The 26,428-nt window shown below is 39.7% G+C and overlaps 1 protein-coding gene across 1 annotated transcript in view; it reads left to right on the plus strand.

Annotated features, from left to right (window-relative positions):
* The window catches only part of lrp2a (low density lipoprotein receptor-related protein 2a), a 357,969-nt gene that overhangs the window by 240,850 nt on the left and 90,691 nt on the right, over positions 1-26,428 (plus strand). The window contains 5 exon segments of the mRNA XM_051930710.1: positions 5,229-5,742; positions 8,257-8,409; positions 17,190-17,360; positions 20,327-20,550; positions 24,384-24,561. Coding sequence (XP_051786670.1) covers positions 5,229-5,742; positions 8,257-8,409; positions 17,190-17,360; positions 20,327-20,550; positions 24,384-24,561 — 1,240 coding nt within the window.

Genomic DNA, 26,428 nt, shown 5'->3' on the forward strand with positions numbered 1-26,428 from the left:
CACCAAAGCACAGATACTTCATTTTCATGTGGTCCAAGAATTTGCATTTCTTCTTGTTAGTGTTACTGCTGGACGACATTTTCAGATTAAAGACAACTGCATATTCGTATAACAAGTATGGACAACACAAAATGGTGATATGGGCATAAACGCATAGCCATGTTTTGTTTTGGATAAAACAGAGATGTTTTATGTAAAACATAGAGATGAGAAAGCCGGACATTTTCATCTTTTTAGGTAATGCCTGCTGGACAGAGGACAACACGCCGAGATGGAGGACATGTCCTTTTTTTCCAGATGTCTGGTAACCCTACTTCTGCTTCAACTCCATGTCTCGGATTTTGAGCTGCTGATCACAAAAATTACCTTTAAAGTTTCATAACACATGTCATTGCAATCGTTTATCTTTGCAGTTTCCTCTCATATCATGAGTATTGTAGCAAGGCAAGGTCAAAAATAGTTGGGGTGCCAACCAGGCAAAAACCCTGTTCAATTCGTTGGCATGAAAAATAAAGCAAATCTTTAACAGAAATAAGCAATCGCTGGGGCTGCAGAGGTCGGTAAATTGCTGTCATTTATAAATGTGTGAGGCGTCTCTCTGCGTGACCTTCCTTATGGCTAGACAGGTCTAATTTGAGACTCCACTTCCTGAGTGTGTCTCTCCTGTATACTGGAACCTCTTTGGTTCTGTTGCTCTCAAGAGGCAATTTATCAAAGCTGTGAGGGAGACAAAACTGTTAGTGACAGTGCCCCCTCTCATCTCATCGTGGTACCACATACTTCGATGAGCCCTGTAGTCGATCCTCATACGTGACAGTATACATGTACACTAGAACATCTGCGGTAATCTAAGAGGAGTGTCACTGCTCCTAAGAATGCAGCTTGGATACACCAAGTACTGTGACAGCCACGCTAAAGAGTCTCATTACATTAAAAAGAACTGGCCACTCCATAAGGGAAGAAAAGTGTGGCACATCAAACCGAAAAAGATATTTTTTGCTACCTCTTGATATAAAACTTGGACTAATGAAAATTTAGTGAAAGAGAAGAACAAGGAAGGTAAAGGATTTCAATATCTGAGAGAGATGTTTCCACAAATAACTGATGCCAAGATTATGGAATGCATCTGATTTTGTTGGTCCACAAGTCAGACACATCATCAATGACAAGAAATACAAAGATCTGCTAGAGGAGCAGGAGAAATGAAGGCAATGAAGGCATTCAGGGATGTTGTTGAGAATTGTCTTGGCAACTGCAGGGTATCAAATTATGTCCAGCTGGTGAACAACATGATTCAAGCAGACAAAACCATGACGTGCAACATGTCGTTAATAAATTCATTTTCTTCATTCACACTCGAACTTCTTCCCTGCTAATCTTGGTGCAGTCAGTAATGAATATAGTAACAAGTTTCACCAGGTCATTGCAATGATGGTAAAGCGTCATCAGGGTAAGTGAACTCCATCAATTCTGATGCGTATTCTCGAACACTGAAAAGCAAAACAATTTTAGCTCAACTGAACCAATGCAGTGTGTCAGGATCATAAAGCAACTAGTCACGGCAGATTAAATAAAATCTAGTTACATGTTTGTGTAAGTGTAAGTGAACAGAGAAACAATGATGAGGAGTTGGGGTACCATGCTGGTAACCCCATGTAACTAAAATTGAAAAAACAAAGAAAAACACAAAAAATTGTGGAAAAGTCTTTATGAATGCGTGTTCTTAAGATGGCAGATTTTCCAGTCATAAGTCGCTCTGGCAGGAAGAGGCAGGTCCAGGTAGACGGACAATGGAAGTGATGTCAGTGGTGTTATAGCTGTCAATCTTCCCATCTGCCGAGGGAGGACGAGAAAACGCATTAGGACAAAGCGCCAATCCCTGGAGTGGTGGGGAATTACAATCACCAGAGCCCTTAAGCCAGCGTTTCTCAACCTTTAAGTATTTGCGAACCGAGTTTTCATAACAGTTTTAAACGCGCCCCCCTAATGTTTTTTTGAAACCCTAATAAAATTTATTCCTATTTTTTTGTGGCCGATACACCGCTACAAGTTTAAAATTTCCCTATGAATAGCGAAATTACGCCACATATGGCAACATTCGCGCCCTACAGTTTGAGAACCACTGCCTTAAGCTGTCCTATAATTCATGATACTAATCAATCTGAAATTATATTTGTGTTCAACTTAAACGTACAATATCATAATAACAACAACGTTTCAGACAGCAAATCATTTTGAAAAAAAAAATTACTGTTGTCCAGAGTAATTCCTATAATTTGAAGTTATATATGTTTAAGTACATTAGTCCCAAAAGCACTTCCAAAGATGCCCACTAAAGTAGGAACTCCTGTCAAACACCCTAGCTGGATACAAATAGGGCTATGTAGAATCTGTATAAAATAATAAAAAAATAATTATTTCCATATATTCCCAGGAGCACAAACGAAGGCTCTGTGGAGCACAAAAGGCAAAATTGAATTGCCTGTGGCACAAAGTTCCAAAACAGATTCCAATAGCAAGGTCAAAACACAGAGCAGAAAGTCAAAGAAATCCAGAGTTTTACAAAAAGCACAGAGAAAGACAGACACACACATACTCACCAGCTCCAGAGCTCATTCACAATGAACTGTCAAGACCTGCAGAAAACCCTCCGGATTTATAAGCAGAGGGCTGTTCCTGGTGGCTATTGGCAGGTGGTCCCACCTCTTGGGTGACCACCCACATCATACATGGCTCATTACCAAGACATTAATATATAAACACAATTAATAGCAAATAAACATTGTAGTTGACCGAGGGAACACGCATGCCCACCAAAAATGTTGGGGTACCAACCAGGCTGACCGTTTTAATAACCAGTCCAGAAAAATAAACTGGCGCTCTATGGTTTAAATGACAGAAGTAATGATAATATGGCCTGGTAGATTCTGGTTTTGAAAGGGACGTTTTGTAGAGTGATCATACATGTTAGGTAGGAGCTCTATCTGGCAGCCTGCTCGTCCTGGAATGAGACGACCCCTGCTAGGAGCATCTCAGCTTTTATAGTCAATGGACTGGAAGGGGTGGAGTCAGATGTCTGAGCTGTTGGTGGAAAAATTAGCAACACCGTTGTCGACAGTGCCGGCCTCATGTCCTGCAGTGGTTGTGCTTGCCTCTGATAAGCCTGGAAGGCAAGAGTGGCATTTGGTGGTGGCAAGTGGTGTGATTGCCCCAGGCCCCACACCTAAGGGGGCCCTGCTTTTGAGGTCCTTGTGTCCCGTTCGAGCGGATTTGTCAAGTTATATTCTCCAGTTACATTTTGATAAAGTCCGTGTGTTATCTTGCAAAAATTTAGCTGAATACTGTAATGAGAAAATCCAGTGTATGTTAACATTATTTTTATTAAATTTGCACACAAGTTTATACATTCCAAACATACCGGTAACAGCATTTGACGTAACTGGCCCCGGGTAGGGTTGGTCAGCCCTAGGTCCCGCACAACCCAAAGGCCTCCTCTGCTGGAGGATGACTCTCGGACATGCATGTGTGACAAAATAAATAAAATTAAATACATATAAACGAATAAAAAATTAACAAAGACATAAAACCTGAATTTGAATCGCAGCCATGGGACAAAGCCTGGATGAGTTATAACAACAGCACACTGATTATTTTGTTCAAGTTTGTGGATTTTAAGTTAGAACATTAGAACACTCTAGACAAGAACAGGCCATTCAGCCCAACAAAGCTCGTCAGTCCTATCCACTTATTTCTTCCAAAAAAACATGAAGTCGAGTTTTGAAAGTCCATAAAGTCTTACTGTCTACCACACTACTTGGTCGCTTATTCCAAGTGTCTATCGTTCTTTGTGTAAAGAAAATCTTCCTAATGTTTGTGCAAAATTTACCCTTCACAAGTTTCCAACTGTGTCCCTGTGTTCTTGATGAACTCATTTTAAAGTCACCGTCTCGATCCACTGGATTAATTCCCTCCATAATTTTAAACACTTCAGTCAGGTCTCCTCTTAATCATCTTTTGCTTAAACTGAACAGGCTCAGCTCTTTTAATCTTTCTTCATAATTCATCCCTTGTAGCCCTGGAATGAGCCTGGTGACTCTTCTCTGGACCTTCTCTATGTCCTTTTATAGCCTGGAAACCAAAACTTCACACAGTACTCCAGATGAGGCCTCACCAGTGTGTTATTACGGTTAAGCATAACCTCCTGTGACTTGTACTCCACATATCAAGGCGCTATATAATCTGACATTCTGTTAGCCTTCTTAATGGATTCTGAACACTGTCGGGAAGTCGGTAGCTTAGAGTACACTACAACTCCTAAATCCTTCTCAAAAGGTGGACTCTCGATTTTCCAACCTCCCATTGTGTATTCAAACCTAACATTTTTACTTTCTATGTGTAATTCTTTACATTTACTGATATTAAATGTCATCTGCCACATATCTGCCCGAGCCTGTATGCCGTCCAAGTCCTACTGTAATGATATAATGGATTCCAAATTATGTGCTAATCCACCTATCTTGTTATAATCTGCAAACTTAACCAGCTTGTTCCTTATATTCCTATCCAAATCACTTACTGTATACTGTATATACTGTATTAAAAATAGCGGTGCTCCCTGCTGGTCACCACTCTTAACATCAGCCAGTTCTGATGAGGTTCCTACCACCATCACCCTGCTTCCTGTGTCTGAGCCAATTCTGCACCCATCTACACACATCACCCTGAACTCTCACTTCTTTTAATTTGATGCCCAACCTCTCATGTGGCACCTTATCAAGTTATTGATGGTTATTTATAATCAATTTAGGGAGTCAGGACTTTTGCATTTTTTTTTTAATTTAGGCATTTTGTTTTTGTAGATCTTTTAGCTTGGAAGCTTTGTTAGTTATTTTACAGCGTTTTTTTTCTCATCTTCTGTTGTAGGTGCTTGTATTTAATTTTTGCTTATTTGATTTTTCTCTATTATTGGCAGAACAATACTTAGGAAAAATACAAATTAATAAAAATTAACACAATATTTTGAGATATCAATTTAAGTCTTAGGTGACACTGAACACATTAAGAGCCATTATAATGCCAGCAAGCATTAACTTTCCATTTTAAAAATGATGTTAAAGTTCACAGGACAGTGGTCTGAATAGCCATTTTTACATGTATTGTAAATCAAACAAATGAAAACATCCTACAGAAACTGGTACAACATTTCCCATTGTGTTCTCTCATTCTAGGCATCAATGAATGCACAGACCCTTCGATGCACCACTGCGACCACAACTGTACAGACACTCCAACCAGCTTCCGGTGCACGTGTCGACCTGGCTATCGGCTCATGTCTGACAACCGGACTTGTGATGATGTGGATGAATGTAACGATTCATCCAGCATGTGCAGTCAACTCTGTGAAAACACCGTCGGTTCCTACATCTGCAAGTGTGCCCCAGGGTATATCAGGGAGCCCGATGGAAGAAGATGTCGACAGAACAGCAACATTGCTCCTTACCTTATTTTCAGCAATCGCTACTACCTCCGCAATCTCTCCACCGATGGGACATCCTACTCGCTGATCCTGCAAGGTCTGACCAGCGTGGTGGCTATGGATTTTGACAGAGTGGACAAAAGGTTGTACTGGGTTGACGTGACTAGGGGAGTCATCGAAAGGATGTTTCTAAATGGCACCAATAAAGAGACCATTATCTCAGGGATTCGTCATGGAGAGGGTCTGGCTGTTGATTGGGTTGGCAGGTAAAAACACAGCAAAATTCAAAAATTTTTCTTATGGAATTAGACGAGGGGCTTGTAATTTGTTTGCGTAACTTCTGACTGATTTGATCCACTTTTGCCATGTCGAAGATGTTCAGATGTAAGTTCTTAAGAAACATTTAGTCCTTGAAACACTTTAGCTTTGATACACTTTATTAATCTCTTTGGGGAAATTGTCTTTTCACGTGACCTTTGGGGGTCGGAGTGCAGGGTCAGCCATTAGAGTAATTTTCAGGTTAAAGGCCTTGCTCAAGGGCCCAACGGAGTGGAATCCCTTCCGGCAGTAACAGTTTGTGAACCTTTTAGAATTTTAAAAATTTCTAAATACAGTTGACTTTAAAAGTCTTAGGTATGCTTTTCCCAAAATTGAAGAATCGTTACAGTTAATGAGCAGCCTTACGATTCATGCCCATGGTGTACAAGCTACTTGTTTGCATTATTCTCAAAATCCCTCTCAATCGGCAACTTCAAGAACTACTTTATTAACCTGCCCTGAAATTGCCTATGAAAAGCATCCATTAGAAACATTTGATTGGCAATACTGTAATTATGGGGTAAAGTGTTTGTCGCTCTTTTGATCAAATAAAGTCATGAAAAGTAATGTAAAGTATAAACATCACGACTTCATGAACAAATAAGATGAACAATATAAATCAGCACAAACTGGACACAGTGTCTAAAATGAAATTAAAATAAATGACGACATGTGTAAAAGAAAACCCCACTTTTCTTAAGAAGAGCATGTCCTTCTTTTAGATCTGGGGTTCTCAAACTTGGTCCTGGGGACCCCCTGTGGCTGCAGGTTTTTGTTCCAGCCAGCCTCTGTTTTTAATTGAACTCCTTCGCTAATTAAGTGAACTTCTGTTTCCCTGATTCTCTGTTTTGGGAACAATACAGAAATTAGAAAACTAAGTCAAAAAATATGAAAATGTTCTAAGCAGTTAAATGGGAATAATGTATTTTTTTCTTTTTAACAATATTTCCATCTTGATTTTCATTCTACCTTTCTAAGTTTTGTAATTGGTTAATTAATTCATTGTTTTCTAATTAGTGAGTTTGATGCTAAAGTAGTTGCACCCCCTTTCATGATTCAGTGTTGTTTGCATGGGTGTTTACTCTGCTCGTTTTTAATTGTCATTATTAAGATACAACGAAGGGAGCAAACTGCACAGAGAAAGGGCAAAATATAATGAAAAGAGAGTTAAGGATTTAAATCTATAGCAAAAGCAGAAATATTTCTAAATGTCTTATAAAAGTAAAAATCATGCTGCTGTGCTTTTCTGAATGTAGAATAAAATAATAGAAAAAAAAATACCAGCTAACTAAATGAGATCAGTGTTTGCATCTGTTGTCACTGATTATGAATCTGGTTGGAACAAAAACCTGCACCTACAAGGGGTCCCCAGGACCGACTTTGAGAACCCCTGTTTTAGATGACAAACGAGTGTCGTTTTTAAGGTGAGGCGAGAAAATAACAAACATGGAATGAGAAGTTGAAGATAATAAATCGCACATCATGGCTTAACTTTACTCCCTTTGAGACACACATACACCACCTGGACAGCATGGCAAAAATTTGTAAATTGTCTGTGTATTTACGGTGCTTTTACCACGTATTCAGACCCCTTCAGTTTTTATATCTTTGTTATGATTGAAGTGTTTAAAATTAGGAAGGGAATTAGTCCAGTGGATCAAGACTGTGACTTTAAAATGAGTTCATCAAGAACACGGGGACACAGTTGGAAACTTGTTAAGGGGAAATTTCGCACAAACATTAGGAAGTTCTTCTTTACACAAACAACAATAGACACTTGGAATAAGTGACCAAGTAGTGTGGTAGACAGTAAGACGTTGGGGACTTTCAAAACTCGACTTGATGTTTTTTTGGAAGAAATAAGTGGATAGGACTGGCGAGCTTTGCTGGGCTGAATGGCCTGTTCTCGTCTAGAGTGTTCTAATGTTCTAATGTTATATGTTGCAGCCTTATGCTCAAATCACTTAAATGCATTTTTTCCCCTCGTCAAGCCGCACTCAATACCCTGGAGTGAAAACAGGATTCTGGAAATGTTTCCATGAACATGGGTGAATGCGAGATTTCAGTTTTCGATTTTTAATACATTTGCTAACCATTCTGTAAACATCTTTTCAGTTTGTCATTATGGGTTATTGATTGTAGGTTAATAGGCAGAACTGGCAAATTTTCATTTAAAACAATTCAATAACACAATAAAGTGTGGAGAAAGTGGAAGTGAAAACTTTCTGAATCCACTGTATTTCCTAATTTGTTTTCATTCTTGCATGGCTTAAAAGGGTGAACAAGCTGACAAAAATTATCACAATAATCCAGAATTGAAGAACGCATCACCAATGTAATGCCATCTGGTTACAAAGAAGAGCTCAGATCTGCTCCTGTTAGCCCTTATTCCAGACTGGATTCCCAGATTGTTGCGCTGGTCTGTGGAGAACATTCACAAACGTTTTTTTTTTTTCTTTCAGAAAACTATACTGGGTGGACACTTACCTGGATTGTCTGAATGTGGCAGAGCTGGATGGACGATTTGTTAAAAAACTGGCACAACATTGCGTAGATCCCAACAATACCTACTGCTTTGAAAACCCAAGAGGAGTTGTTGTGCATCCGAAATATGGGTAGGAAATTTTGCAAGATTTTATTTTTTGTTCATCTAGATTTTAGTTCCTCTTTGAATACAAATTATTTTATTATATTTCCAATTACAATTTACTCTGTGTAATTACTATGACACTTTCATACTAGATCAGCACCTCAAGGTCATCGTGGGCCTCCTATGTAAAGTGAAAGACCAGCCTCAAGCTGCCAGTGGATTTAGTTTAATCTGAGACTCCACTGGATTCTGGATGTGGACAAGTTCCGCATTCAAATACAGTTTTTGGAGTGATTCCATGACTTTCCACTTCATTTTGTTCATGTGTATTTCAATATAGTGTTTTGGGAAAAACACAAAGTCATGAATAGTAAGCCACCTGAAAAAGTTCTGGTTAGATGAATTTGCCAGCTGTGTGAGTGGGCTGTGAGATGGACGGAGACCTCATGCTGGGATGTTTTCTGCCTTGAGCACAGTGCTGCTGAGATAAGTTTCTTGCTCCTTGTGACTCTGAATTGAATTACGCAGGTTTGAGAATGCTATAATCCTTATATATAATTTGATAGTATCTGTATGTATGGTGTTCATGTCAATACCCCGTATGTATGGTGTTCATGCCAATACCTCGACTCAATACAAGTTAGAAGCATGAGTAATGACGGCTGGGTATTAACAACGGTCATTGTTTAAATTTTAGCTGATCTCAGTTCTAAAATGAGTGACAATCGCAATGCAGCCACAAGCAGTTGCCGCGTAAAGGATGTGTAGGAAACGAAGTCACATGACTGACGAGGAACGTAAACTTGCTAATGTGACCAGATTTACACAACGTGCACAACAAACGGATGGGCAGCATGCGGCTACAAATGCTACTAACGCTGAAAGAAATCGTGCAAATTGGACACAAAGGACAGATGAAGAACGTGCGCTACAGAATGCTACTAACGCTGAAAGAAATCGTGCCAGCCGTTCACAAGCGACTGAAGAAGCTCGAGTAGCCGCAAATGCAGCACAGGTTGAAAGGCATCAAGCAGCCCATGTCTTACGGCGTGGAAATGCTCAGCGGCACGGTATTGCCATGTGCAATCACACAGATATTATGGAGGATGAAGTTCCCACTCTGACGCATTTGACAACCTGTGCAAACATTGCAACTCATTCAACTTCACCTGTGAGAACAAACAAGGTGGAGAATACAATTGCTGCCATAAAGGTCGAGTTTGAATTAACCCTTACAGATAACCTTGAGAGGTTTAAGAACCTGTTGAAATATTTAGACCCAAACTCCAAGCACTTCTTGGAAAAGATCAGAAAGTACAACAGTGCATTAGCCTGTGCATCCATGGGCGCACAAATATCCCTGCCTCCAGGCCATGGTCCATATTGTTACACAGAATATGTGGCCAAATATACCATCGATCTGGACCCTTGCACCCCGGAGAGGGTGAAACACCAAAATTTGCTCAAATCTATATATTAGAACAAAATCATTTCAGGGACTTAAAAAAACATATCTATAATAATAAAAGGCAAAGCCCTCACTGACTGACTGACTGACTCACTCACTCACTGACTGACTGACTCACTCATCACTAATTCTCCAACTTCTCGTGTAGGTGGAAGGCTGAAATTTGGCAGGCTCATTCCTTACAGCTTACTTACAAAAGTTAGGCAGGTTTCATTTCGAAATTATACGCGTAATGGTCATAACTGGAACATATTTTTTGTCCATACACTGTAATGGAGGAGGCGGAGTCACGTATCGCGTCATCACGCCTCCTACGTAATGACGTGAACTAAAAACAAGGAAGAGATTTACAGCACGAGTCAAACGCGGGAACGAAGGTAAATGACGTTAATTTTTGACTGTCTTTTAATACTGTGTAAGCATACATATTAACACATGTGCAATTAAACGTGTGCATTTACGGGGTGATTTCTCAGGCTTAAAAGCTCGCCTTTTATCAAACGCGGGAACAAAGGTAACTGACGTTGTTCACTGTCTTTTAATACTGTGTAACCATACATATTAATACATGTGCAATTAAACGTGTGCATTTACGGGGTGATTTCTCAGGCTTAAAAGCTCGCCTTTTACTAAAAAGGTAAATGCTAAACTATTTTCAATCAGTTTAATGAAACGCTTCCGTTAAGGATTGCAATAACATATTCGCGAGATAAAAGAACGAAGTAGGGGGAAATGACGTAAGAGCCGCAAACAGCGAAGAGCAAAAAATTAATTAAACAATTGAGAAGGGAGCGAGTGAAGCATTCAAGCATGTTCATAAGGGAAACAAAGCACGGTGTAAAACGTAAGTTTAAATTAAGTTTATAGAAACGCTCCCGCTGCGGATTGCAATAACATATTCGCGAGATAAAAGTTTAATGAGAAGACACGAGGTATAAACGAACCACACGCCGTGGCGCAACGTTAGGGGCAACAGTTTCAACCATTCTATGATCTGCTTCTCGCAACTGAAAGACGGCACATGGCGGATGTTAGCCGACTTGCTGACCGCAACATTAGGGGCTTCAACTCTGGCGCTGACGCCACATCTCAGTGCCAACACTTTCCACACTCTACTTAAAAGACACGCCCTCCTCACTGGACAGTTAAAAAGACCAATCAAACTAACGATGACATCAAGTATTACCCAATCAAAAGTAGGAAAGGAGGCATCTTCATAAAATGCGTGTGGGATGATTTGCATGAGACGCTGCTTTAAAAAAAATGATAAAAAAAAATACGGGACAAATCCCGTCCAGTATTGATTCAAAACGGGACGCGCAATTTCATTCTCAAACGCGGCACGATTCCGTATTTTAAAGGACGGGTGGCAACCCTACAGTGCCAGGTAACCACCCATACAATCAGATTGTGATTCAGACTAGGAATGCAATGAATGTAATTACCCCGATCTACATACAAGGCGAAAGTCTTGCAACATTCAAAAATGATGGTTTGGGATAAGTACACCATACAACATAAAAGAGCTCATGAAGCCTTGAACCGAAAAAAGGAACATCTCAGAGATCGTAAAAAAAAAAATAGGAGGTAATGTCGTTTTACTCGCTGTAGATTTTATTCAAACATTACCAGTTATTCCACGAGGGAGACCAGCAGATGAACTCAACGCGTGTTTAAAATCCATGCTTCTCCCACGCTCGGTTATATGTCGCGTGTTCTCGGGTAGGTACACCAAAAAATGTATACATTTAAGCATGTAATGGACAAACAAAAAATGAGGTATACCCGAGGGCACTGCAGTAGTACTTAATCTAACTTTACTTCTTAAATGTTAATGTTTTACTGTTTAATAATTTATACGCTTCTTATATGTTGTTCAAATTCTTTTATCAAAATACCAGTGACAGCGCAATGCACGATAACATGGAGTGAATACACCATACGCATCCGCCCACGGCCGCCCTGGTGTGCGCAGATACGAGTTGATTCTACAATAAAATAAAATAAACATAAAAAGAGTAATACAATCATCACCCATAAAGCGGATAGTAGACGTGACGTACTATATGTGTACCAGATTTCAAGTCAATAGGTGAAACGGTTTGCGAGCTACAGGTGATTTAAAATCCTGGACAGACACACAAATTGCCACGGTAGCAAATTACAGAAGAAGATTTTACTGTTTAATAATTTATATTTATATAAAATGTGCTTCTTATATATTACTTCATATTCTCATATGATAATGATGTTAATATTTATATTGATTTCTATGTTATTGAAACTGCATGTATGTGTGTATATGTATGTATATATATATATATATATATATATATATATATATATATATATATATATATACAGTGATCCCTCGCTATATCGCGCTTCGCCTTTCGCGGCTTCACTCCATCGCGGATTTTATATGTAAGCATATTTAAATATATATCGCGGATTTTTCGCTGCTTCGCGGGTTTCTGCGGACAATAGGTCTTTTAATTTCTGGTACATGCTTCCTCAGTTGGTTTGCCCAGTTGATTTCATACAAAGGACGCTATTGGCAGATGGCTGAAAAGCTATCCAGCTTACTTTCTCTCTCTTGCGCTGACGTAGGGGGGTGTGAGCAGGGGGGCTGTGTGCAGCTGCTTCCTGAAGGACAGGCTGCACGGAGCTTCGCATACTTAAAAGCTCAAAGGGCACGTATTGATTTTTTTTATCTGTCTCTCGCTATCTCTCTCTCTCTCTTCCTGCTCCTGACAGAGGGGGTGTGAGCTGCCGCCTTCAACAGCTTTGTACCGGCGGTGCTTCGCATACTTAAAAGCCGTATTGATTTTTTTTTTTTGACTGCTTGCTTTGCACTCCTTTGAAAAGGAAGATATGTTTGCATTCTTTTAATTGTGAGACAGAACTGTCATCTCTGTCTTGTCATGGAGCACAGTTTAAACTTTTGAAAAAGAGACAAATGTTTGTTTGCAGTGTTTGAATAACGTTCCTGTCTCTCTACAACCTCCTGTGTTTCTGCGCAAATCTGTGACCCAAGCATGACATTCTAAAAATAACCATATAAACATATGGTTTCTACTTCGCGGATTTTCCTACTTCGCGGGTGGCTCTGGAACGCAACCCCCGCGATGGAGGAGGGATTACTGTATATATATATATATATATATATATATATATACACTAGCAAAATACCCGCGCTTCGCAGCAGAGAAGTAGTGTGTTAAAGAGGTTATGAAAAAAAAAGGAAACATTTTAAAAATAACGTAACATGATTGTCAATGTAATTGTGTTGTCATTGTTATAAGTGTTGCTGTCTTTTATATATATATATATATATATATATATATATATATATTATATATATAATATACACACACACATAAACATTTATATACATATACATATATATACATATCTACATATACACATATCTACATATATATACACACATACATAAACACACACATAACACTTATTGACTGAAACGGGCTTTCACGAAAACAGTTAGGGCTTTGCTACAGGATACACCCTCCACAAGTTAACCAAGTAAAAATAAAATACATATTTCTGTTTTATTTAAACCTTTTAAGTTCATATGCATAGCCCCATTTGGCTGTTTAATTTTTTTTTTCTTTCTTCAGTAATATATATATATATATATATGTGAATGTATGTATGTATATATCTATGTCTATATATATATATATGTAGATATGTAAATTTGTATATGTATATATATGTTTATGTGGATGTGTATATACGTATGTATATGTAGATATGTATATATATATGTTTATGTATATATATGTTTATGTGTGTGTGTGTGCATATTATATATATAAAAGACAGCAACACTCATAACAATGACAACACAATTACATTGACAATCATGTTACGTTATTTTTAAAATGTTTCCTTTTTTTTTCATAACCTCTTTAACACATTACTTCTCCGCTGCGAAGCGCGGGTATTTTGCTAGTAATTCATAAAAGACAAATACCACTGACTCACTCATCATGAAATCTCCTGAATCATGAGGACTTGGGAGTTGAAATTTGGAATGTAGGTTACCTTTGGCCCATAGGTGCTCACTAAGAAATGGTTTTAAAAATTTCGTGGTCCAAGTGTGAAATTTCTTATAGTTTTTTAGACCCATTTGTATGTCTGTCCGCTTTTCACAAGAGAACTACGTAATGGATTTAGATCGGGTTTTTTTCTATAATTTGCTTAAACATTCTGTTGATTTTACAACTTTCTCATTGTGCTAAGTATTAGAGTTCACTTGCAGTAGTGACTTATTAGCACGAATCCGAGAGAGACTCATCAGGCTGCGGGGAGGAGGGCAGGGTCCTCCTCACTCATGCATCTACTTCAGGGCGTAACCTTAACTCTGCTTAGTTAGTGAATGAGAGAACCACTTAACGGATTTAGATCCTTTTTTTCTATAATTTGCTTGAATATTCCAGTTTGATTTTGCAACTTCTGTCATCGCGCTATGCGTTATAGTTAGTTTGCAGGAGCGATATGTTGTCGTTAATCTGAGACAGAGGCTGCGGGCTGAGGGGAGCGGGAAGAGTGACGTCAGGAGTGGAGAGCTGGGCCGGACCCTCCCCACTGTCCTGTTTTACTAATATGTGGGCGAAGCTACACAGCACACGCTTATTATAGTGGGGAAGCGCTTTCCCCTCACTCCCCACCCCACAGCACAGTTCCAAACAGTCCCAGCACCAATACAAGTAAGATGCAGGACTTTCTTTCCTTCTCTTTCTCTTCCTCGCTTCCACTCCTCCTCTGGCAAGCTTTATCATCTTCCACCCGACTCTGGCCCTTTGAGTGAAATGAGGGGGATCCATTAAAGCTGGTCCTGGGAGTGTTCCAGGTGGCTTGTTAATCAGACCTGGAATCGCTCCCAGGTATGGTAAAAGCCCAATGTAGGGCTCAGCACCTCCCTCTGGCGGCCCCCACAGAATCCAACAGGGCCGTCCTGAACTCCAACTCCCCTGAAACCCTGCGGGAATCCATGAAGCCACAGCCGTCCATCACACCGCATATTGTGAAAGGAACAGTACTAAGCTGTGGGTCACAATTTTTCTAGTATTTAACAGAGCCTTCAGACTGAAGAATACACTGGAGTTGACACAGATAACTGGCATTTACCTTATACAGTATGTCAGGATATTTCCATTTTCGTTAGCTTTTTTCTTCTCTAAATGCATTTTATCCAGACTTCAAAAAGCCATTTTCTCATGCTTTTAAAAGCAGTGAGAGAGACAGAGACTGAGATATTCATGTCTCTGGTGACTCTTCCTAAAAAGTGAGTAGATGGATTGGGAGAGCATGGTGGGTCATGAGGTCGCTGGAAAGGGGTGTATGGTGCTCCCGATATACCTATGCAAAAGAACGAAGGTCCAAGTCTTAAGAGTCCTGGTGCTTCCTGTTTTGCTATATTTTTAGACTTTGTTAAATGGTGCAACTCAAACCACCTACAACTGAACACCAGCAAAACCATGGTGGTGGATTTTAGGTGGCCCAGGCCCCTCCTGGACCCCATGATCATCAGAGGTGACTGTGTGCAGAGGGTACAGACCTATAAATACCTGGGAGTGCAGCTGGATGATAAATTGGACTGGACTGCCAATACTGATGCTCTGTGCAAGAGAGGACAGAGCCGGCTATACTTCCTTAGAAGGCTGGCGTCCTTCAACATCTGCAATAAGATGCTGCAGATGTTCTATCAAATGGTTGTGGTGAGCACCCTCTTCTACGCGGTGGTGTGCTGGGGAGGCAGCATAAAGAAGAGAGACGCCTCGCGCCTGGACAAACTGGTGAGGAAGGCAGGCTCTACTGTAGGCACGGAGCTGGACAGTTTGACATCTGTGGCAGAGCGACGGGCGCTGAGCAGGCTCCAGTCAATCATGGAGAAACCATTGCATCCACTGAACAGTGTCATCTCCAGACAGAGGAGCAGCTTCTACGACAAACTGCTGTCAATGTCCTGCTCCACTGACAGACTGAGGAGATCGTTCTTCCCCCACTCTATGCGACTCTTCAGTTCCACCTGGGGGAGTAATAGATAGATAGATAGATTGAAAGAGCTTCTGTAAAAAGCTATATTTTCCTTTGGGACAAATGAATTTCTATCTATCTATCTATCTATCTATCTATCTATCTATCTATCTATCTATCTATCTATCTATCTATCTATCTATCTATCTATCTATCTATCTATCTATCTATCTATCTATCTATCTATCTATCTATCTATCTATCTATCTATCTATCTATCTATCTATCTATCTATCTATCTATCTATCTGGTTGTGAGACATGGACACTATCCAGTGATCTGAGAAGAAGACTGGACTCCTTCAGTACTGTGTCTCTTCAGAGAATTGAGTACCGCTGGTTTGACTTTGTGTTGCTCATGGAGTCCTGAATGAGACACATTACCTGCATTGTGAGGGAGCGTCAGTTACGGCACTACGACCATGCGACGCGATTCCACGAGGGTAATCTGGCTCACAGGACCCTCATTGCTGAGGACCCGAGTGGCTGGACCAGGCCAAGGGGACACCCATGTAACACCTGGCTGCGGCAGATAGAGTGTCATTTCCGGAGAGTGAGACTGGACCGTGTGTCTGCCTGGGGGGTTGCCAACCAGAATCCTGAGCTGTTTCGTCGAGTGGTGGGTGCGACTACACACTGTACCAGTGCATGCTCCTCAACATGACCTGACCTGACCTTTAAAATCAGAAAATCTTATGGAGCTATCATTTCCATTGTACATTTTTATTAATGTTATGTTTATAAAATAACCACAAAATCGTTTCATTTTTCCCGACTGGCACCAATTGGTGGCATTATTGCTATGATGTGACAACCTGTTGTCCCAGAAGTCACATGAGATGATGTCGTCTATGTGTTCAACATTGTGGATATCTTCTGAAACACTTTCGCTATGTGCAAACATATCCCCGCTACAGATTTAGGGTTTTAAATAATTGCTTTTTTTTCTCTTGACTTGATTTTTGAATAATATTTCAGTTTAGGAACTTTGGTGAAATGTGTTTTTTGGTTCTGACTGGTGAACAATTCATCTCCTGGTCTATAAAATTATAAACACAATTCTGTGTTGTTTTGAGGAAACACAGTGTATTTGTGTTGAGTAGTTTGAATAGTTATACGAGTTTAGTACTCAAGATTTCGGAAGCGGGTGAATGTGCTACCATGAAAAGAAAATTCCACTTCAGTATCATTAGGATGCTAGGCAATTTTATGAAACATAATTTTATGTAAAAATATGTTTTTCATCTTCTAATTTATTTTTTTGTTTCATAGATTTGTGTTCTGGACCGACTGGGGATATAAAGCATTCATTGGACGAGTTGGAATGGATGGGACAAACAAAACAGTGATTATCTCAACAAAGATCGAGTGGCCCAATGGTGTCACTATTGACTACACAAATGACAAACTCTACTGGGCTGACGCTCATCTCAACTACATTGAGTATGTCAATAAAAGTATTTGCTTTTTTCACATTCTTTGTCCCACCAAACAATAGCACGTATGATACACGAGACAAAATGTCCCTGTCTAGGGAGAGGAAACCCCATGTATCTCAGGAGGTCTGCCTCTGCTTTAGATGTTGGTCTCTTTGAGAAGAGATATTTAGGGTGGTGATAAAGAGCTTAGAATTTCACCAAAGTCGTGTTTGATGTGGCAGTAGATATCTGCCTTGTTAATAGTAAAGGTGTTACTGAGCCACAAGTCACTTTGATAGATAGATAGATAGATAGATAGATACTTTATTAATCCCAATGGGAAATTCACAATTGATGAACTTGATTAAATTGATGAACATTAAATCACATCATTGAAATAAAAACTGGAGAACTTCATTTTTAAAGCTGTGGGCATTAATGTCAAGGCACAATTCTAGTTGCCTGGAACTGTTTACACTAAATATCGGGGCCTGACAGGAGAGCGTGGAACACCCCAAAGAGCCACATCCAGGGGTGCAACAAACTGCTCTGAGGGGGTATGAATGTATTTTATTTTGCGTGCATTTCATAAAGCATAGACTTGTCATAAATATTGGTTTAGGGATTTATAAGCTAAAATGTAGAAAATACTATTGAATAGCGAAATTCCCCAAAACATTTATCGCAGTAATTATGCTTTGTTCAATAGGCCAAAGTTGAGGAATTCAGGGTACGGTGGGATTCAGAAAATATTCAGACACCTTTGTTTTTTTCACATTTTGTGGCCTTATGCTAAAAAGAGTCCATTCATTTTTTCCCCACATCAAACATCACTCGGTACAGTAGAATGACAAAGCAAAAACATTTATTACAATAAAAAACTGAAAATTCACATTAACACAAGTATTTAGATCTTTTACTCACAAGACGGTAGTGAGACCAGCTTTGTTATATGGTCTGGAGATGGTGGCACTGACCGAAAAACAGGTGACAGAGCTGGAGGTGTCAGAGTTAAAGATGCTAAGATTTGCATTGGATGTGACGAGGATGGACAGGATTAGAAATGAGGACATTAGAGGGTCAGCTCAGGTTGGACGGTTGGGAGACAAAGTCAGAGAGGCGAGATTGCATTAGTTTGGACATGTGCAGAGGAGAGATGCTGGGTATATTGGGAGAAGGATGTTAAGGATAGAGTTGCCAGGTAAGAGGAAAAGAGGAAGGCCTAAGAGAAGGTTTATGGATGTGGTGAGAGAGGACATGCAGGTGATGGGTGTAACAGAACAAGATGCAGAGGACAAAAAGATATGGAAAAAGAGGATCCAGGGTTCAGCTGAAACAAGAAGTAGAAGAAGACTCAGTGTTTTGTTGAAGTCCCTTTGGCAGCCATTCCAACCTGGAGTCTTCTTGAGTATGACGTGACAAGGTTCACAAACCTGGATTTGGGGATTTTCTGCCATTCTTCTCTGCAGATCCTCTCACATTTTCAGGTGTCTCTGGAGAAGTTTGATTGGGTTCAAGTCTGGGTTCTGGCTGGGCCACTCAAGGACATTCACAGAGTTTTACTTCAGCCACTCTTGTGTTTTCTTTGCATCGTGCTTAGGGTCATTGACCTTTTGGAAAGTGCATTTTCAGCTCAGTAAGATTCTGGAAGTTTCTCCCATCTCCACACACATTCTTTGGACCTCAGCCAGAGTGTCCTTCGGTTTCTTAGTCACTCCTCTTACCACGGCCCTTTTCCCGCGATTGCTCAGTTTAACCCGGTGGCCAGCTCTGAGAAGAGTCTGGGTTGTTTCAGACTTTTTCCATATAAAAATTATGAAGGCCACTGTGCGCTAAGAAACCTTCAATGTGGCAGAAATTTGTGTCTCCTTCCCCAAATATGTGCCTCAGCACAACCCTGTCTCTACTGTAAGTTCAGCAAGCAATTCCTTCAACCTCAGGGCTTGGTTTTTGCTGAACTGTGGGACCTTCTATAGACAGGTGTGTGGCCTTTCTAATTAGTCTGATCGATTGAATTGACCACAGGTACAGGGTCATCTTAACGCATTGGCACGCTGGGCAGTTGCCCAGGGGCCACACGAGAATAGGGGCCCCATGCTAATCTATGTTTATTGTGGCTTGTTGATTAATCTTCTCTGTACAGCATGTTTTTTAATGTTTAAACACTGATTTTGTTGGAAGTATCAATACAATAAATATACAGTATGTTTAATTTTATCGATCATTTACATTTTAATTCCTGTGAGTGGTTGTGTAGGTAGGGGGCTCCAGTGCACTGCTTTGTCTGGGGGCCTATAATGCTGTTAAGATGGCTCTTCACGGGTGGACTCCAAACAAGGTGTAGAAACATCTCTGGGATCATCAATAGAACGGGATGACCTGAGCTTGATTTCAAGTGTCATAGCTAAGGGTCTGAATACTTGTGTCGACTTCATATTTCAGTTTTTAAATTTTAGTGCATTTTTGCTTTGCCGTTTGGGGTTTTGAGTGTTGCTTGATGAGAGAAAAAGTAATTTAAATGATTTTAGCACAAGGCTGCAACATAACAGTATGTAAAAAAGTAAAAGGCCTGACTATACTGTAGAGGATTTGAGTTCTGGGGTAATGGCTATTCATCGCTCTTAGGTCATTGACCAGCAGTAGAGTTCCAGCTCCTCCTGTTTTAATGGTATCAGCTTTCCACACTTCAAAAGTTAATAAAAGAAATGGCTCCATAAGATCTTTCAAAACTGTAGTACTGAATGATGGTGAGCTATATTTGATTAAGCTGTTACATGTCTATTCTGTTAAAAAATAATAATATAAGGACAGTAGTCATTATGACGGTCCATCTCCATTAATTTTTAGCAAAAGTAAGAACTGTTTTATATTTGGCGTCTTTTTACTGAGCAATTATACAGCGCTGGCTCACGTCTACAAAGTCCAATGTATTTTGGAGATTCCTTGAATCCATGCCCTCACACGGCCTAATGAGTCTTCATTTTCGAACAGGTATTCTGACCTAGATGGAAATCATCGTCATGCTGTTTATGACGGGACCCTACCACATCCTTTTGCCATCACTTTATTTGAAGATACAATTTACTGGACAGACTGGAACACCCGAACAATAGAGAAAGGAAACAAATATGACGGATCAGGCCGGACAGCGCTAGTGAACACGACGCAGAGGCCTTTTGATATTCATGTATATCACCCTTATCGACAGCCAATAGGTGAGGAGTGTTTACTGCTCATTTAAGATTCTCTGTTCTGCTACTGAACCCTTTCCTATGACTGATTAGAAAATAAAATTATAAACTGAAAGAGGAAGTAGATAAATATGAAGAATGATTGGGGAACCACTTGCTACTGACTAAGTAATATGGTCTTGAAACTTTATAGTTTCAGCACCAGGTGGATTGAGCTCTTGTGTTATTTGACCCTTTATGGTAACTTCCTGGATCTATGTTGTTTAAACAGTGGAGAGACTGGGTGGGAGGCGGGGCCTGAGTGATGTCATGGATCTTCTGGTTGGTTGCAGTGATATTTCAGTTCTGATTTTAATTGTAATTTTAGTTTTTATTTCATTTTATAAAATTAATTTTTATTTTTATTTCTTTCTAGTTTACAGTGGAGTTAACATTTTTTATTTTGTTCTGTATTTACAATTTTAGTTTTTATTTTATTTAGTTCTGACTTTTTTAAATAATATTTTTTTCTGTTGCAAGACCACAAATGCTGGCCTTCACATATTTCAATGCAAGTTATGTTTCAGTCAACAAAATACACTCACAGTTCATAATGCTGTTAAACACAACTTGACTATCAATGATTAAACAGATGAAGTGGCCTAATGACTACAGTCAGCAAGATCAAATGTTTCAACTCAAGAAACCAGTCTGTGCAAGCACATTACTGTTAAGCTTTAAACAAGCACACATTTCGAGATATCTGTTCATGTTGCAACAATGTCCATTGCACAGATAGCCGCACAGTGAAAATATTCACTCGAAAAACATTTGTAATGCAGATGCACAGACGAGGTCCTATCCCCCAGTGCCAGCATACTGTATGTTGATGATTTCTGCTGCCAGTACTGAAGCAGTGATGTGCGGTGAGGTTCATGGCTGGTGAGGTACGGACTCCTTCAGAGTCAGATTTACAAATATATGAACCCAAAAGAGTCGCTTATTGACTATTCAATTGTCAGCCAGCATGCACATTGACAACTGGTTATGTTTCATATCTCATCAGCATTCTTTACACACACATAGGTAAGGTACATATTTGGCTAAGAAAGAATGGTATATTTATAGCGGCGAGAGAGCGCATTTGCTCCTCACCCTCCATGTGTTCTCTAAATTTGCCGTTGCAATTTCACAATGCATACTTATTCAATACAAACGAAAGTATAGAGTGGTGTACACAAAAAAAAACAGATTTTAGTTTTGACCTTAATTGAAATATTTAGTTGTTTTTGAAAGCTTTTTTTAAAGATATTTAGCCAGACTTTGGAAAGTCAGGGTGTACAATAAACGTGTCTGCACACATTATATTGGCGACATACAGAGAGATAGCAACAGACATGTGCCAATTGCAGGCATCAACCCCATGTGTGAGGAAGAGCGCAATCCGAGGTGAGGTGAGGCTCGTCACTGCTGCACCTCTCGTTTCTCCCCTATATTTGATCAGGAAAGGAGCAAATTCAGCAATTTTGACTATTAAAATGATCAAAATTATTGGAATCACACAGAAAACAAATTTATAGCATAGACCAATGGACAAATGTATTTTATGTTATCATTATTAGTTTTTAACTTTTCATGAAAAGCCTCACCTGCTTCCCCTGACAGCACTGAAGTGCAGTCATGGTGCCAGAGAAGTGCCGGACTTTCACTAAGTACTGATCCACCTGCTCCTGCACTGAAACTCCGAGACTCTTTTTCTTCTTCTCGCACATTACATTTGCTTTTATTATCATCTGCACTGTAATTAAAGTATTTCCACATGTTGCTTTCTCACTTTCTACCTGCAAACATCTGTGCAAAACTCACCATCATCAACAATAAATGCTTACTGCTTCAACCCGATGAGCCAAATGTGCTCAACAAACAAACAACGGTCCTTTACGGAAGTTGCAACACGTGAGCCCAAGGTACAAGATCACCGTATAGTAAACGGCGCTACGTAACTGAACGCTCAGGGGGACCTACAAGCAACCCCTCTGCACGACTGAAGCGGATTGAATGAAAATGCTATTGCTGTTTTTTTCGTTTTTTACTCAATTTTCATTCTTAGTTTAGTTTGTCCTCATATCACTAATTTGTATTTTTATTTAGTTTTAGTTTCAATGTCAAACAAAAAATTATATATATATATAGTATTTATTCTTCACAAGAATAATGCTTTGTAATACTGTCACTTTCTTGAAGAACACAAAAGGCATTCAATGCCTGCTAAAGATAAGTCCAAAAGCAAACAAAATGCCAATACAGCTCCCAAAGAGTGGTCAAAAGACAAAGCAATCAGGCAAAACAAAATCCAATAAATCTTAAAAAAACACAAGAAAACTCACCAACTCCAGAGTGTGTTTGAAATGAGCCGCCAAGAACTGTGGTAGACACTTCGGTTATATGAAGGCGAAAGGCAGTGCCTGGCAACGATTGGCAGGAGGCTCTACCTCTTGGAAGACCACTCACAAAACACACTGAACATAACAGAGGCTAGGAAAATACAGTAGACGTTTAAAAAAATAACATTAACTGGAATAAATGGCTCAAAGATGAACAAAAAAGGTCACAGCACTTGAATTTATACACCAAACAGGGCAGGAACCCTGGCTGAAATACAAAGACTTGCTAGCAAGTTTTAGGAAAGAAACTGGAAGCAATGATGTAGTCAAAGCCAGAAAAAGGGGTCACAATCACAAAGATCAATCATACAGTCCTCAAAACCAAAAGAATAATTAAAAATTAAAGTCAAAAATATGAGCACAGGTCAAACCAAAACCAATTCTTAGAAATAAGGTTGTCAAAAAAAGGCATTTGGAATCCACAACCTCGGACAATGAAGTGTCCCAAATGGTGACCTTTTAACCTGTCATGTCATTACCGGAGGACACATCTCTAACAACACAGGAGCTGCCCTAAGGAAGAGACAAGCAAAGTGAAGGCAAATGTATACAAACAAAATGAAGGCAAAAGAGGACAAAATAATTTCTAGAAACAAAAATAGGATCTAACTTCAAAAAACAAATGAGATATTTGGATTCTAGGCGTCCAGAAATCCCTAAAGTGAATGCAACAGGTGAATAAATTAATGAAGAAAAATGTAAAATATATTAAGTAAAAATTTATTCATAGATTTAGTTATAGTTACAAATAAAAAAGTTTACGCTGCTATTTCATCCAAATGTCAGTTGTCATGGCACACCTGTACATTTTTATTATTTTAAAGCATTACTCTTATTATTGTTGTTACTATTTTCACTTTGTCATTCTGTGTTTATAGTCGATGCCATTTTACAGTGTTCAGGCATGAGCGCCACCATCTCGTTTATAGAATCAACACCCATTGCTTGTCATATGGACATGGTGTGTGATGGCATATGACATTACCAAGTCACCTCTCTTTCTGGTAGGGGTGTGCAGTGACACTCATCCAAATCTATGGGTTCAATTAAAAAGAAATGGTACAGAATGGCCCATACAGTACTCTCATGTAAGTTTCACATTAGTGATATCTCAGGAAATCAGTCAACGTATACTCTATATACTCAAAGTATACTCTATTACCCTTTGGTCTTTACTCAGTTTTTCATGATCTGCTTATGACTTTGACTATCGAAATATTCCGTGACTGATTTTCCTATTCTGTTCATTGTCTCTTGTCCATTTAGTCACAAGAGACAAGTCATAAATGGGTAAGTCCTGTCAGCTGTATCACTAATGTTGGCAAGAATGCAAGTTTAGGAAATGAAAAATGTGAGTCTAGAAATTGGATGGATTTGTTTAAATAAATAGCTGTTAAAGAACTTCTAACATTTCATTTTTTCTTCTTCTTTAAGTAACTAACCCCTGTGGACTCAATAATGGAGGATGCTCCCACTTGTGCTTAATAAAAAATGGAGGGCAGGGTTACACCTGCGAATGTCCAGACAACTTTGTCACGATCCAGCTGGGTGGAGTAGGTCGCTGTCTCGCCATGTGTTCCAGTACCCAGTACCGATGTGCTGACAATGAGAGGTAACTTCAGATTTGTGCTTCTTCCGCTTCTTCCACTTACAGCATGTTCTTTTCTCTTTGCCATGTATTCCATTTATAAATACTCATACTTACTGACTTATGATTGGTTTGATTTTATCAGTTTATTTGTGACCTTCCTATTTTCTGTGGTGGTTTCGGTATTTAGAAATGTGGACTTTGCTTGTGACATTCTTAAGTATTTTCAACATGCTACTGGAAAGACATAGCAGCACTTGAAGCTGTGCTGAGGAGAGCAACCAGGTACATCCCAGGATTTCAGAATTAGAGGATTAAATGTGTTTAGTCAGAAGCAGAGGAGACTATGTGGGGCTCTAATCCAGGTCCTCAAAATTCAAAAGGCATCGATAAAGTTCCTTCCCATTGATTCAACTTAACGACGAATGACATAGTCAGTCACATCAGAGGAAACTAAGGGGAAGTGTGCTTAAGACTTAAACCTGGAGAGTTATGAGAATCTGAAACAAACTAATGAGACATGTAGTGGAAGCAGAAACTTTGACCACCCTTAAGAATTATCAGGATGAGATATTGGGACAAACTTAGCAATTTGCTAAACAAACTGCGGCCAGTAGTGTTGCAGCAGCACTCCAAACCTCAGACACAATTGCACAACACCAAGTCTCAGGCGCAAATAAGAGTTTATTAATAAGGAAAATACCTCTCAACAGGGTTCTCATCACAATATACAGTAGAGCAGTCCATAGTTTTTCCCTGTACATTTCCCACTCTTCTCAAACATCCCTGGGCCAAGTGGAGTGCTCTCTTTTAACGCTAGAATCCCTGAGGCCTATGAAAAAAGTCATAATGACGGGCCACCTTAAATTCCTTTGCACCTCTCCATCAGCATCTTTATTTGACAAAAATGTCGATCAACACAAGCAGCACACAGCCTGCTATCCCATGACCCCCTTGACGGAGCTGAAGTTCTCTCAGCTCAAGTCTGTTTATCTGGGTGTGAGGTGCTTGGAGTTGTATAGGGTAAATAATATGTCATTATTTGGAATACATACATTTCATGTGTGTTCCGTGTCTACAACAATCTGAATAAATGTAGAATGACAGGAAATGCGAGGCAAGAAATGTTGAACACATAACTGAAACAGAAACTTTTTTCATGTTGATAAAACTGATAAAATGTTGGCTTGAAATGCATAATGTGTGAAGACTGAAGTTCAAATATCAAGTACTTTCACAAAAGATATAACAAAACAAGTGCGCCTTTATTCACCCTATACAATTCTAGTGTTAACTCCAGACCTGGGAGTACTTTTGGAGCTTAATCTATTGTCTCTGTGAAGCACGTTCGGGCCAAGTAGGTCCCCAATCGTCCATTATCTGTCAGTATTCGACAGCTTCCCCTGACAGCCCTCACAGAACCTGGCAGTTTTCGACAGCTCCCATGCTGTCTTGTAGGCATCCATACTATGGCTTGCCAGACAGGATGCTGCCACCCACTGTAGGGGGGGAACGTTCTGCTCATAGCAGGCAGTCATCCACTGTACTCACGTTCCAGGTGCCCAAGCCCAACCAGAGTGTCTCTCCATGGTTTCTGGGTGTAGCTGTTTCCGCAGAGTCTTTCTTTGTCCATATCCTAGCACAGAAGGGGAATATTATCGCTGCCCAGCTGACCTTCCTTACCTATGTCCTACTGGTCAGACAAGGGAGCAGAATCCATCCTGGAAGGGAAGCCGGTTGGTCCCTTTACAAAATGAACCGGATGGACTGAATGGTCTCCTTTGTTATGTTTGCCAAAAAAATGAAGGCAAACTAGATTAACGGAGGTGATCAGGAGGATAAGCGTTAAAAATATGACAAAAAAGTTCAATACCGAGGATTTACCCTATTT

The sequence above is a fragment of the Erpetoichthys calabaricus genome, chromosome 8, assembly GCF_900747795.2.
Source record: "Erpetoichthys calabaricus chromosome 8, fErpCal1.3, whole genome shotgun sequence".
NCBI classification, from domain to species: Eukaryota; Metazoa; Chordata; class Cladistia; order Polypteriformes; family Polypteridae; genus Erpetoichthys; species Erpetoichthys calabaricus.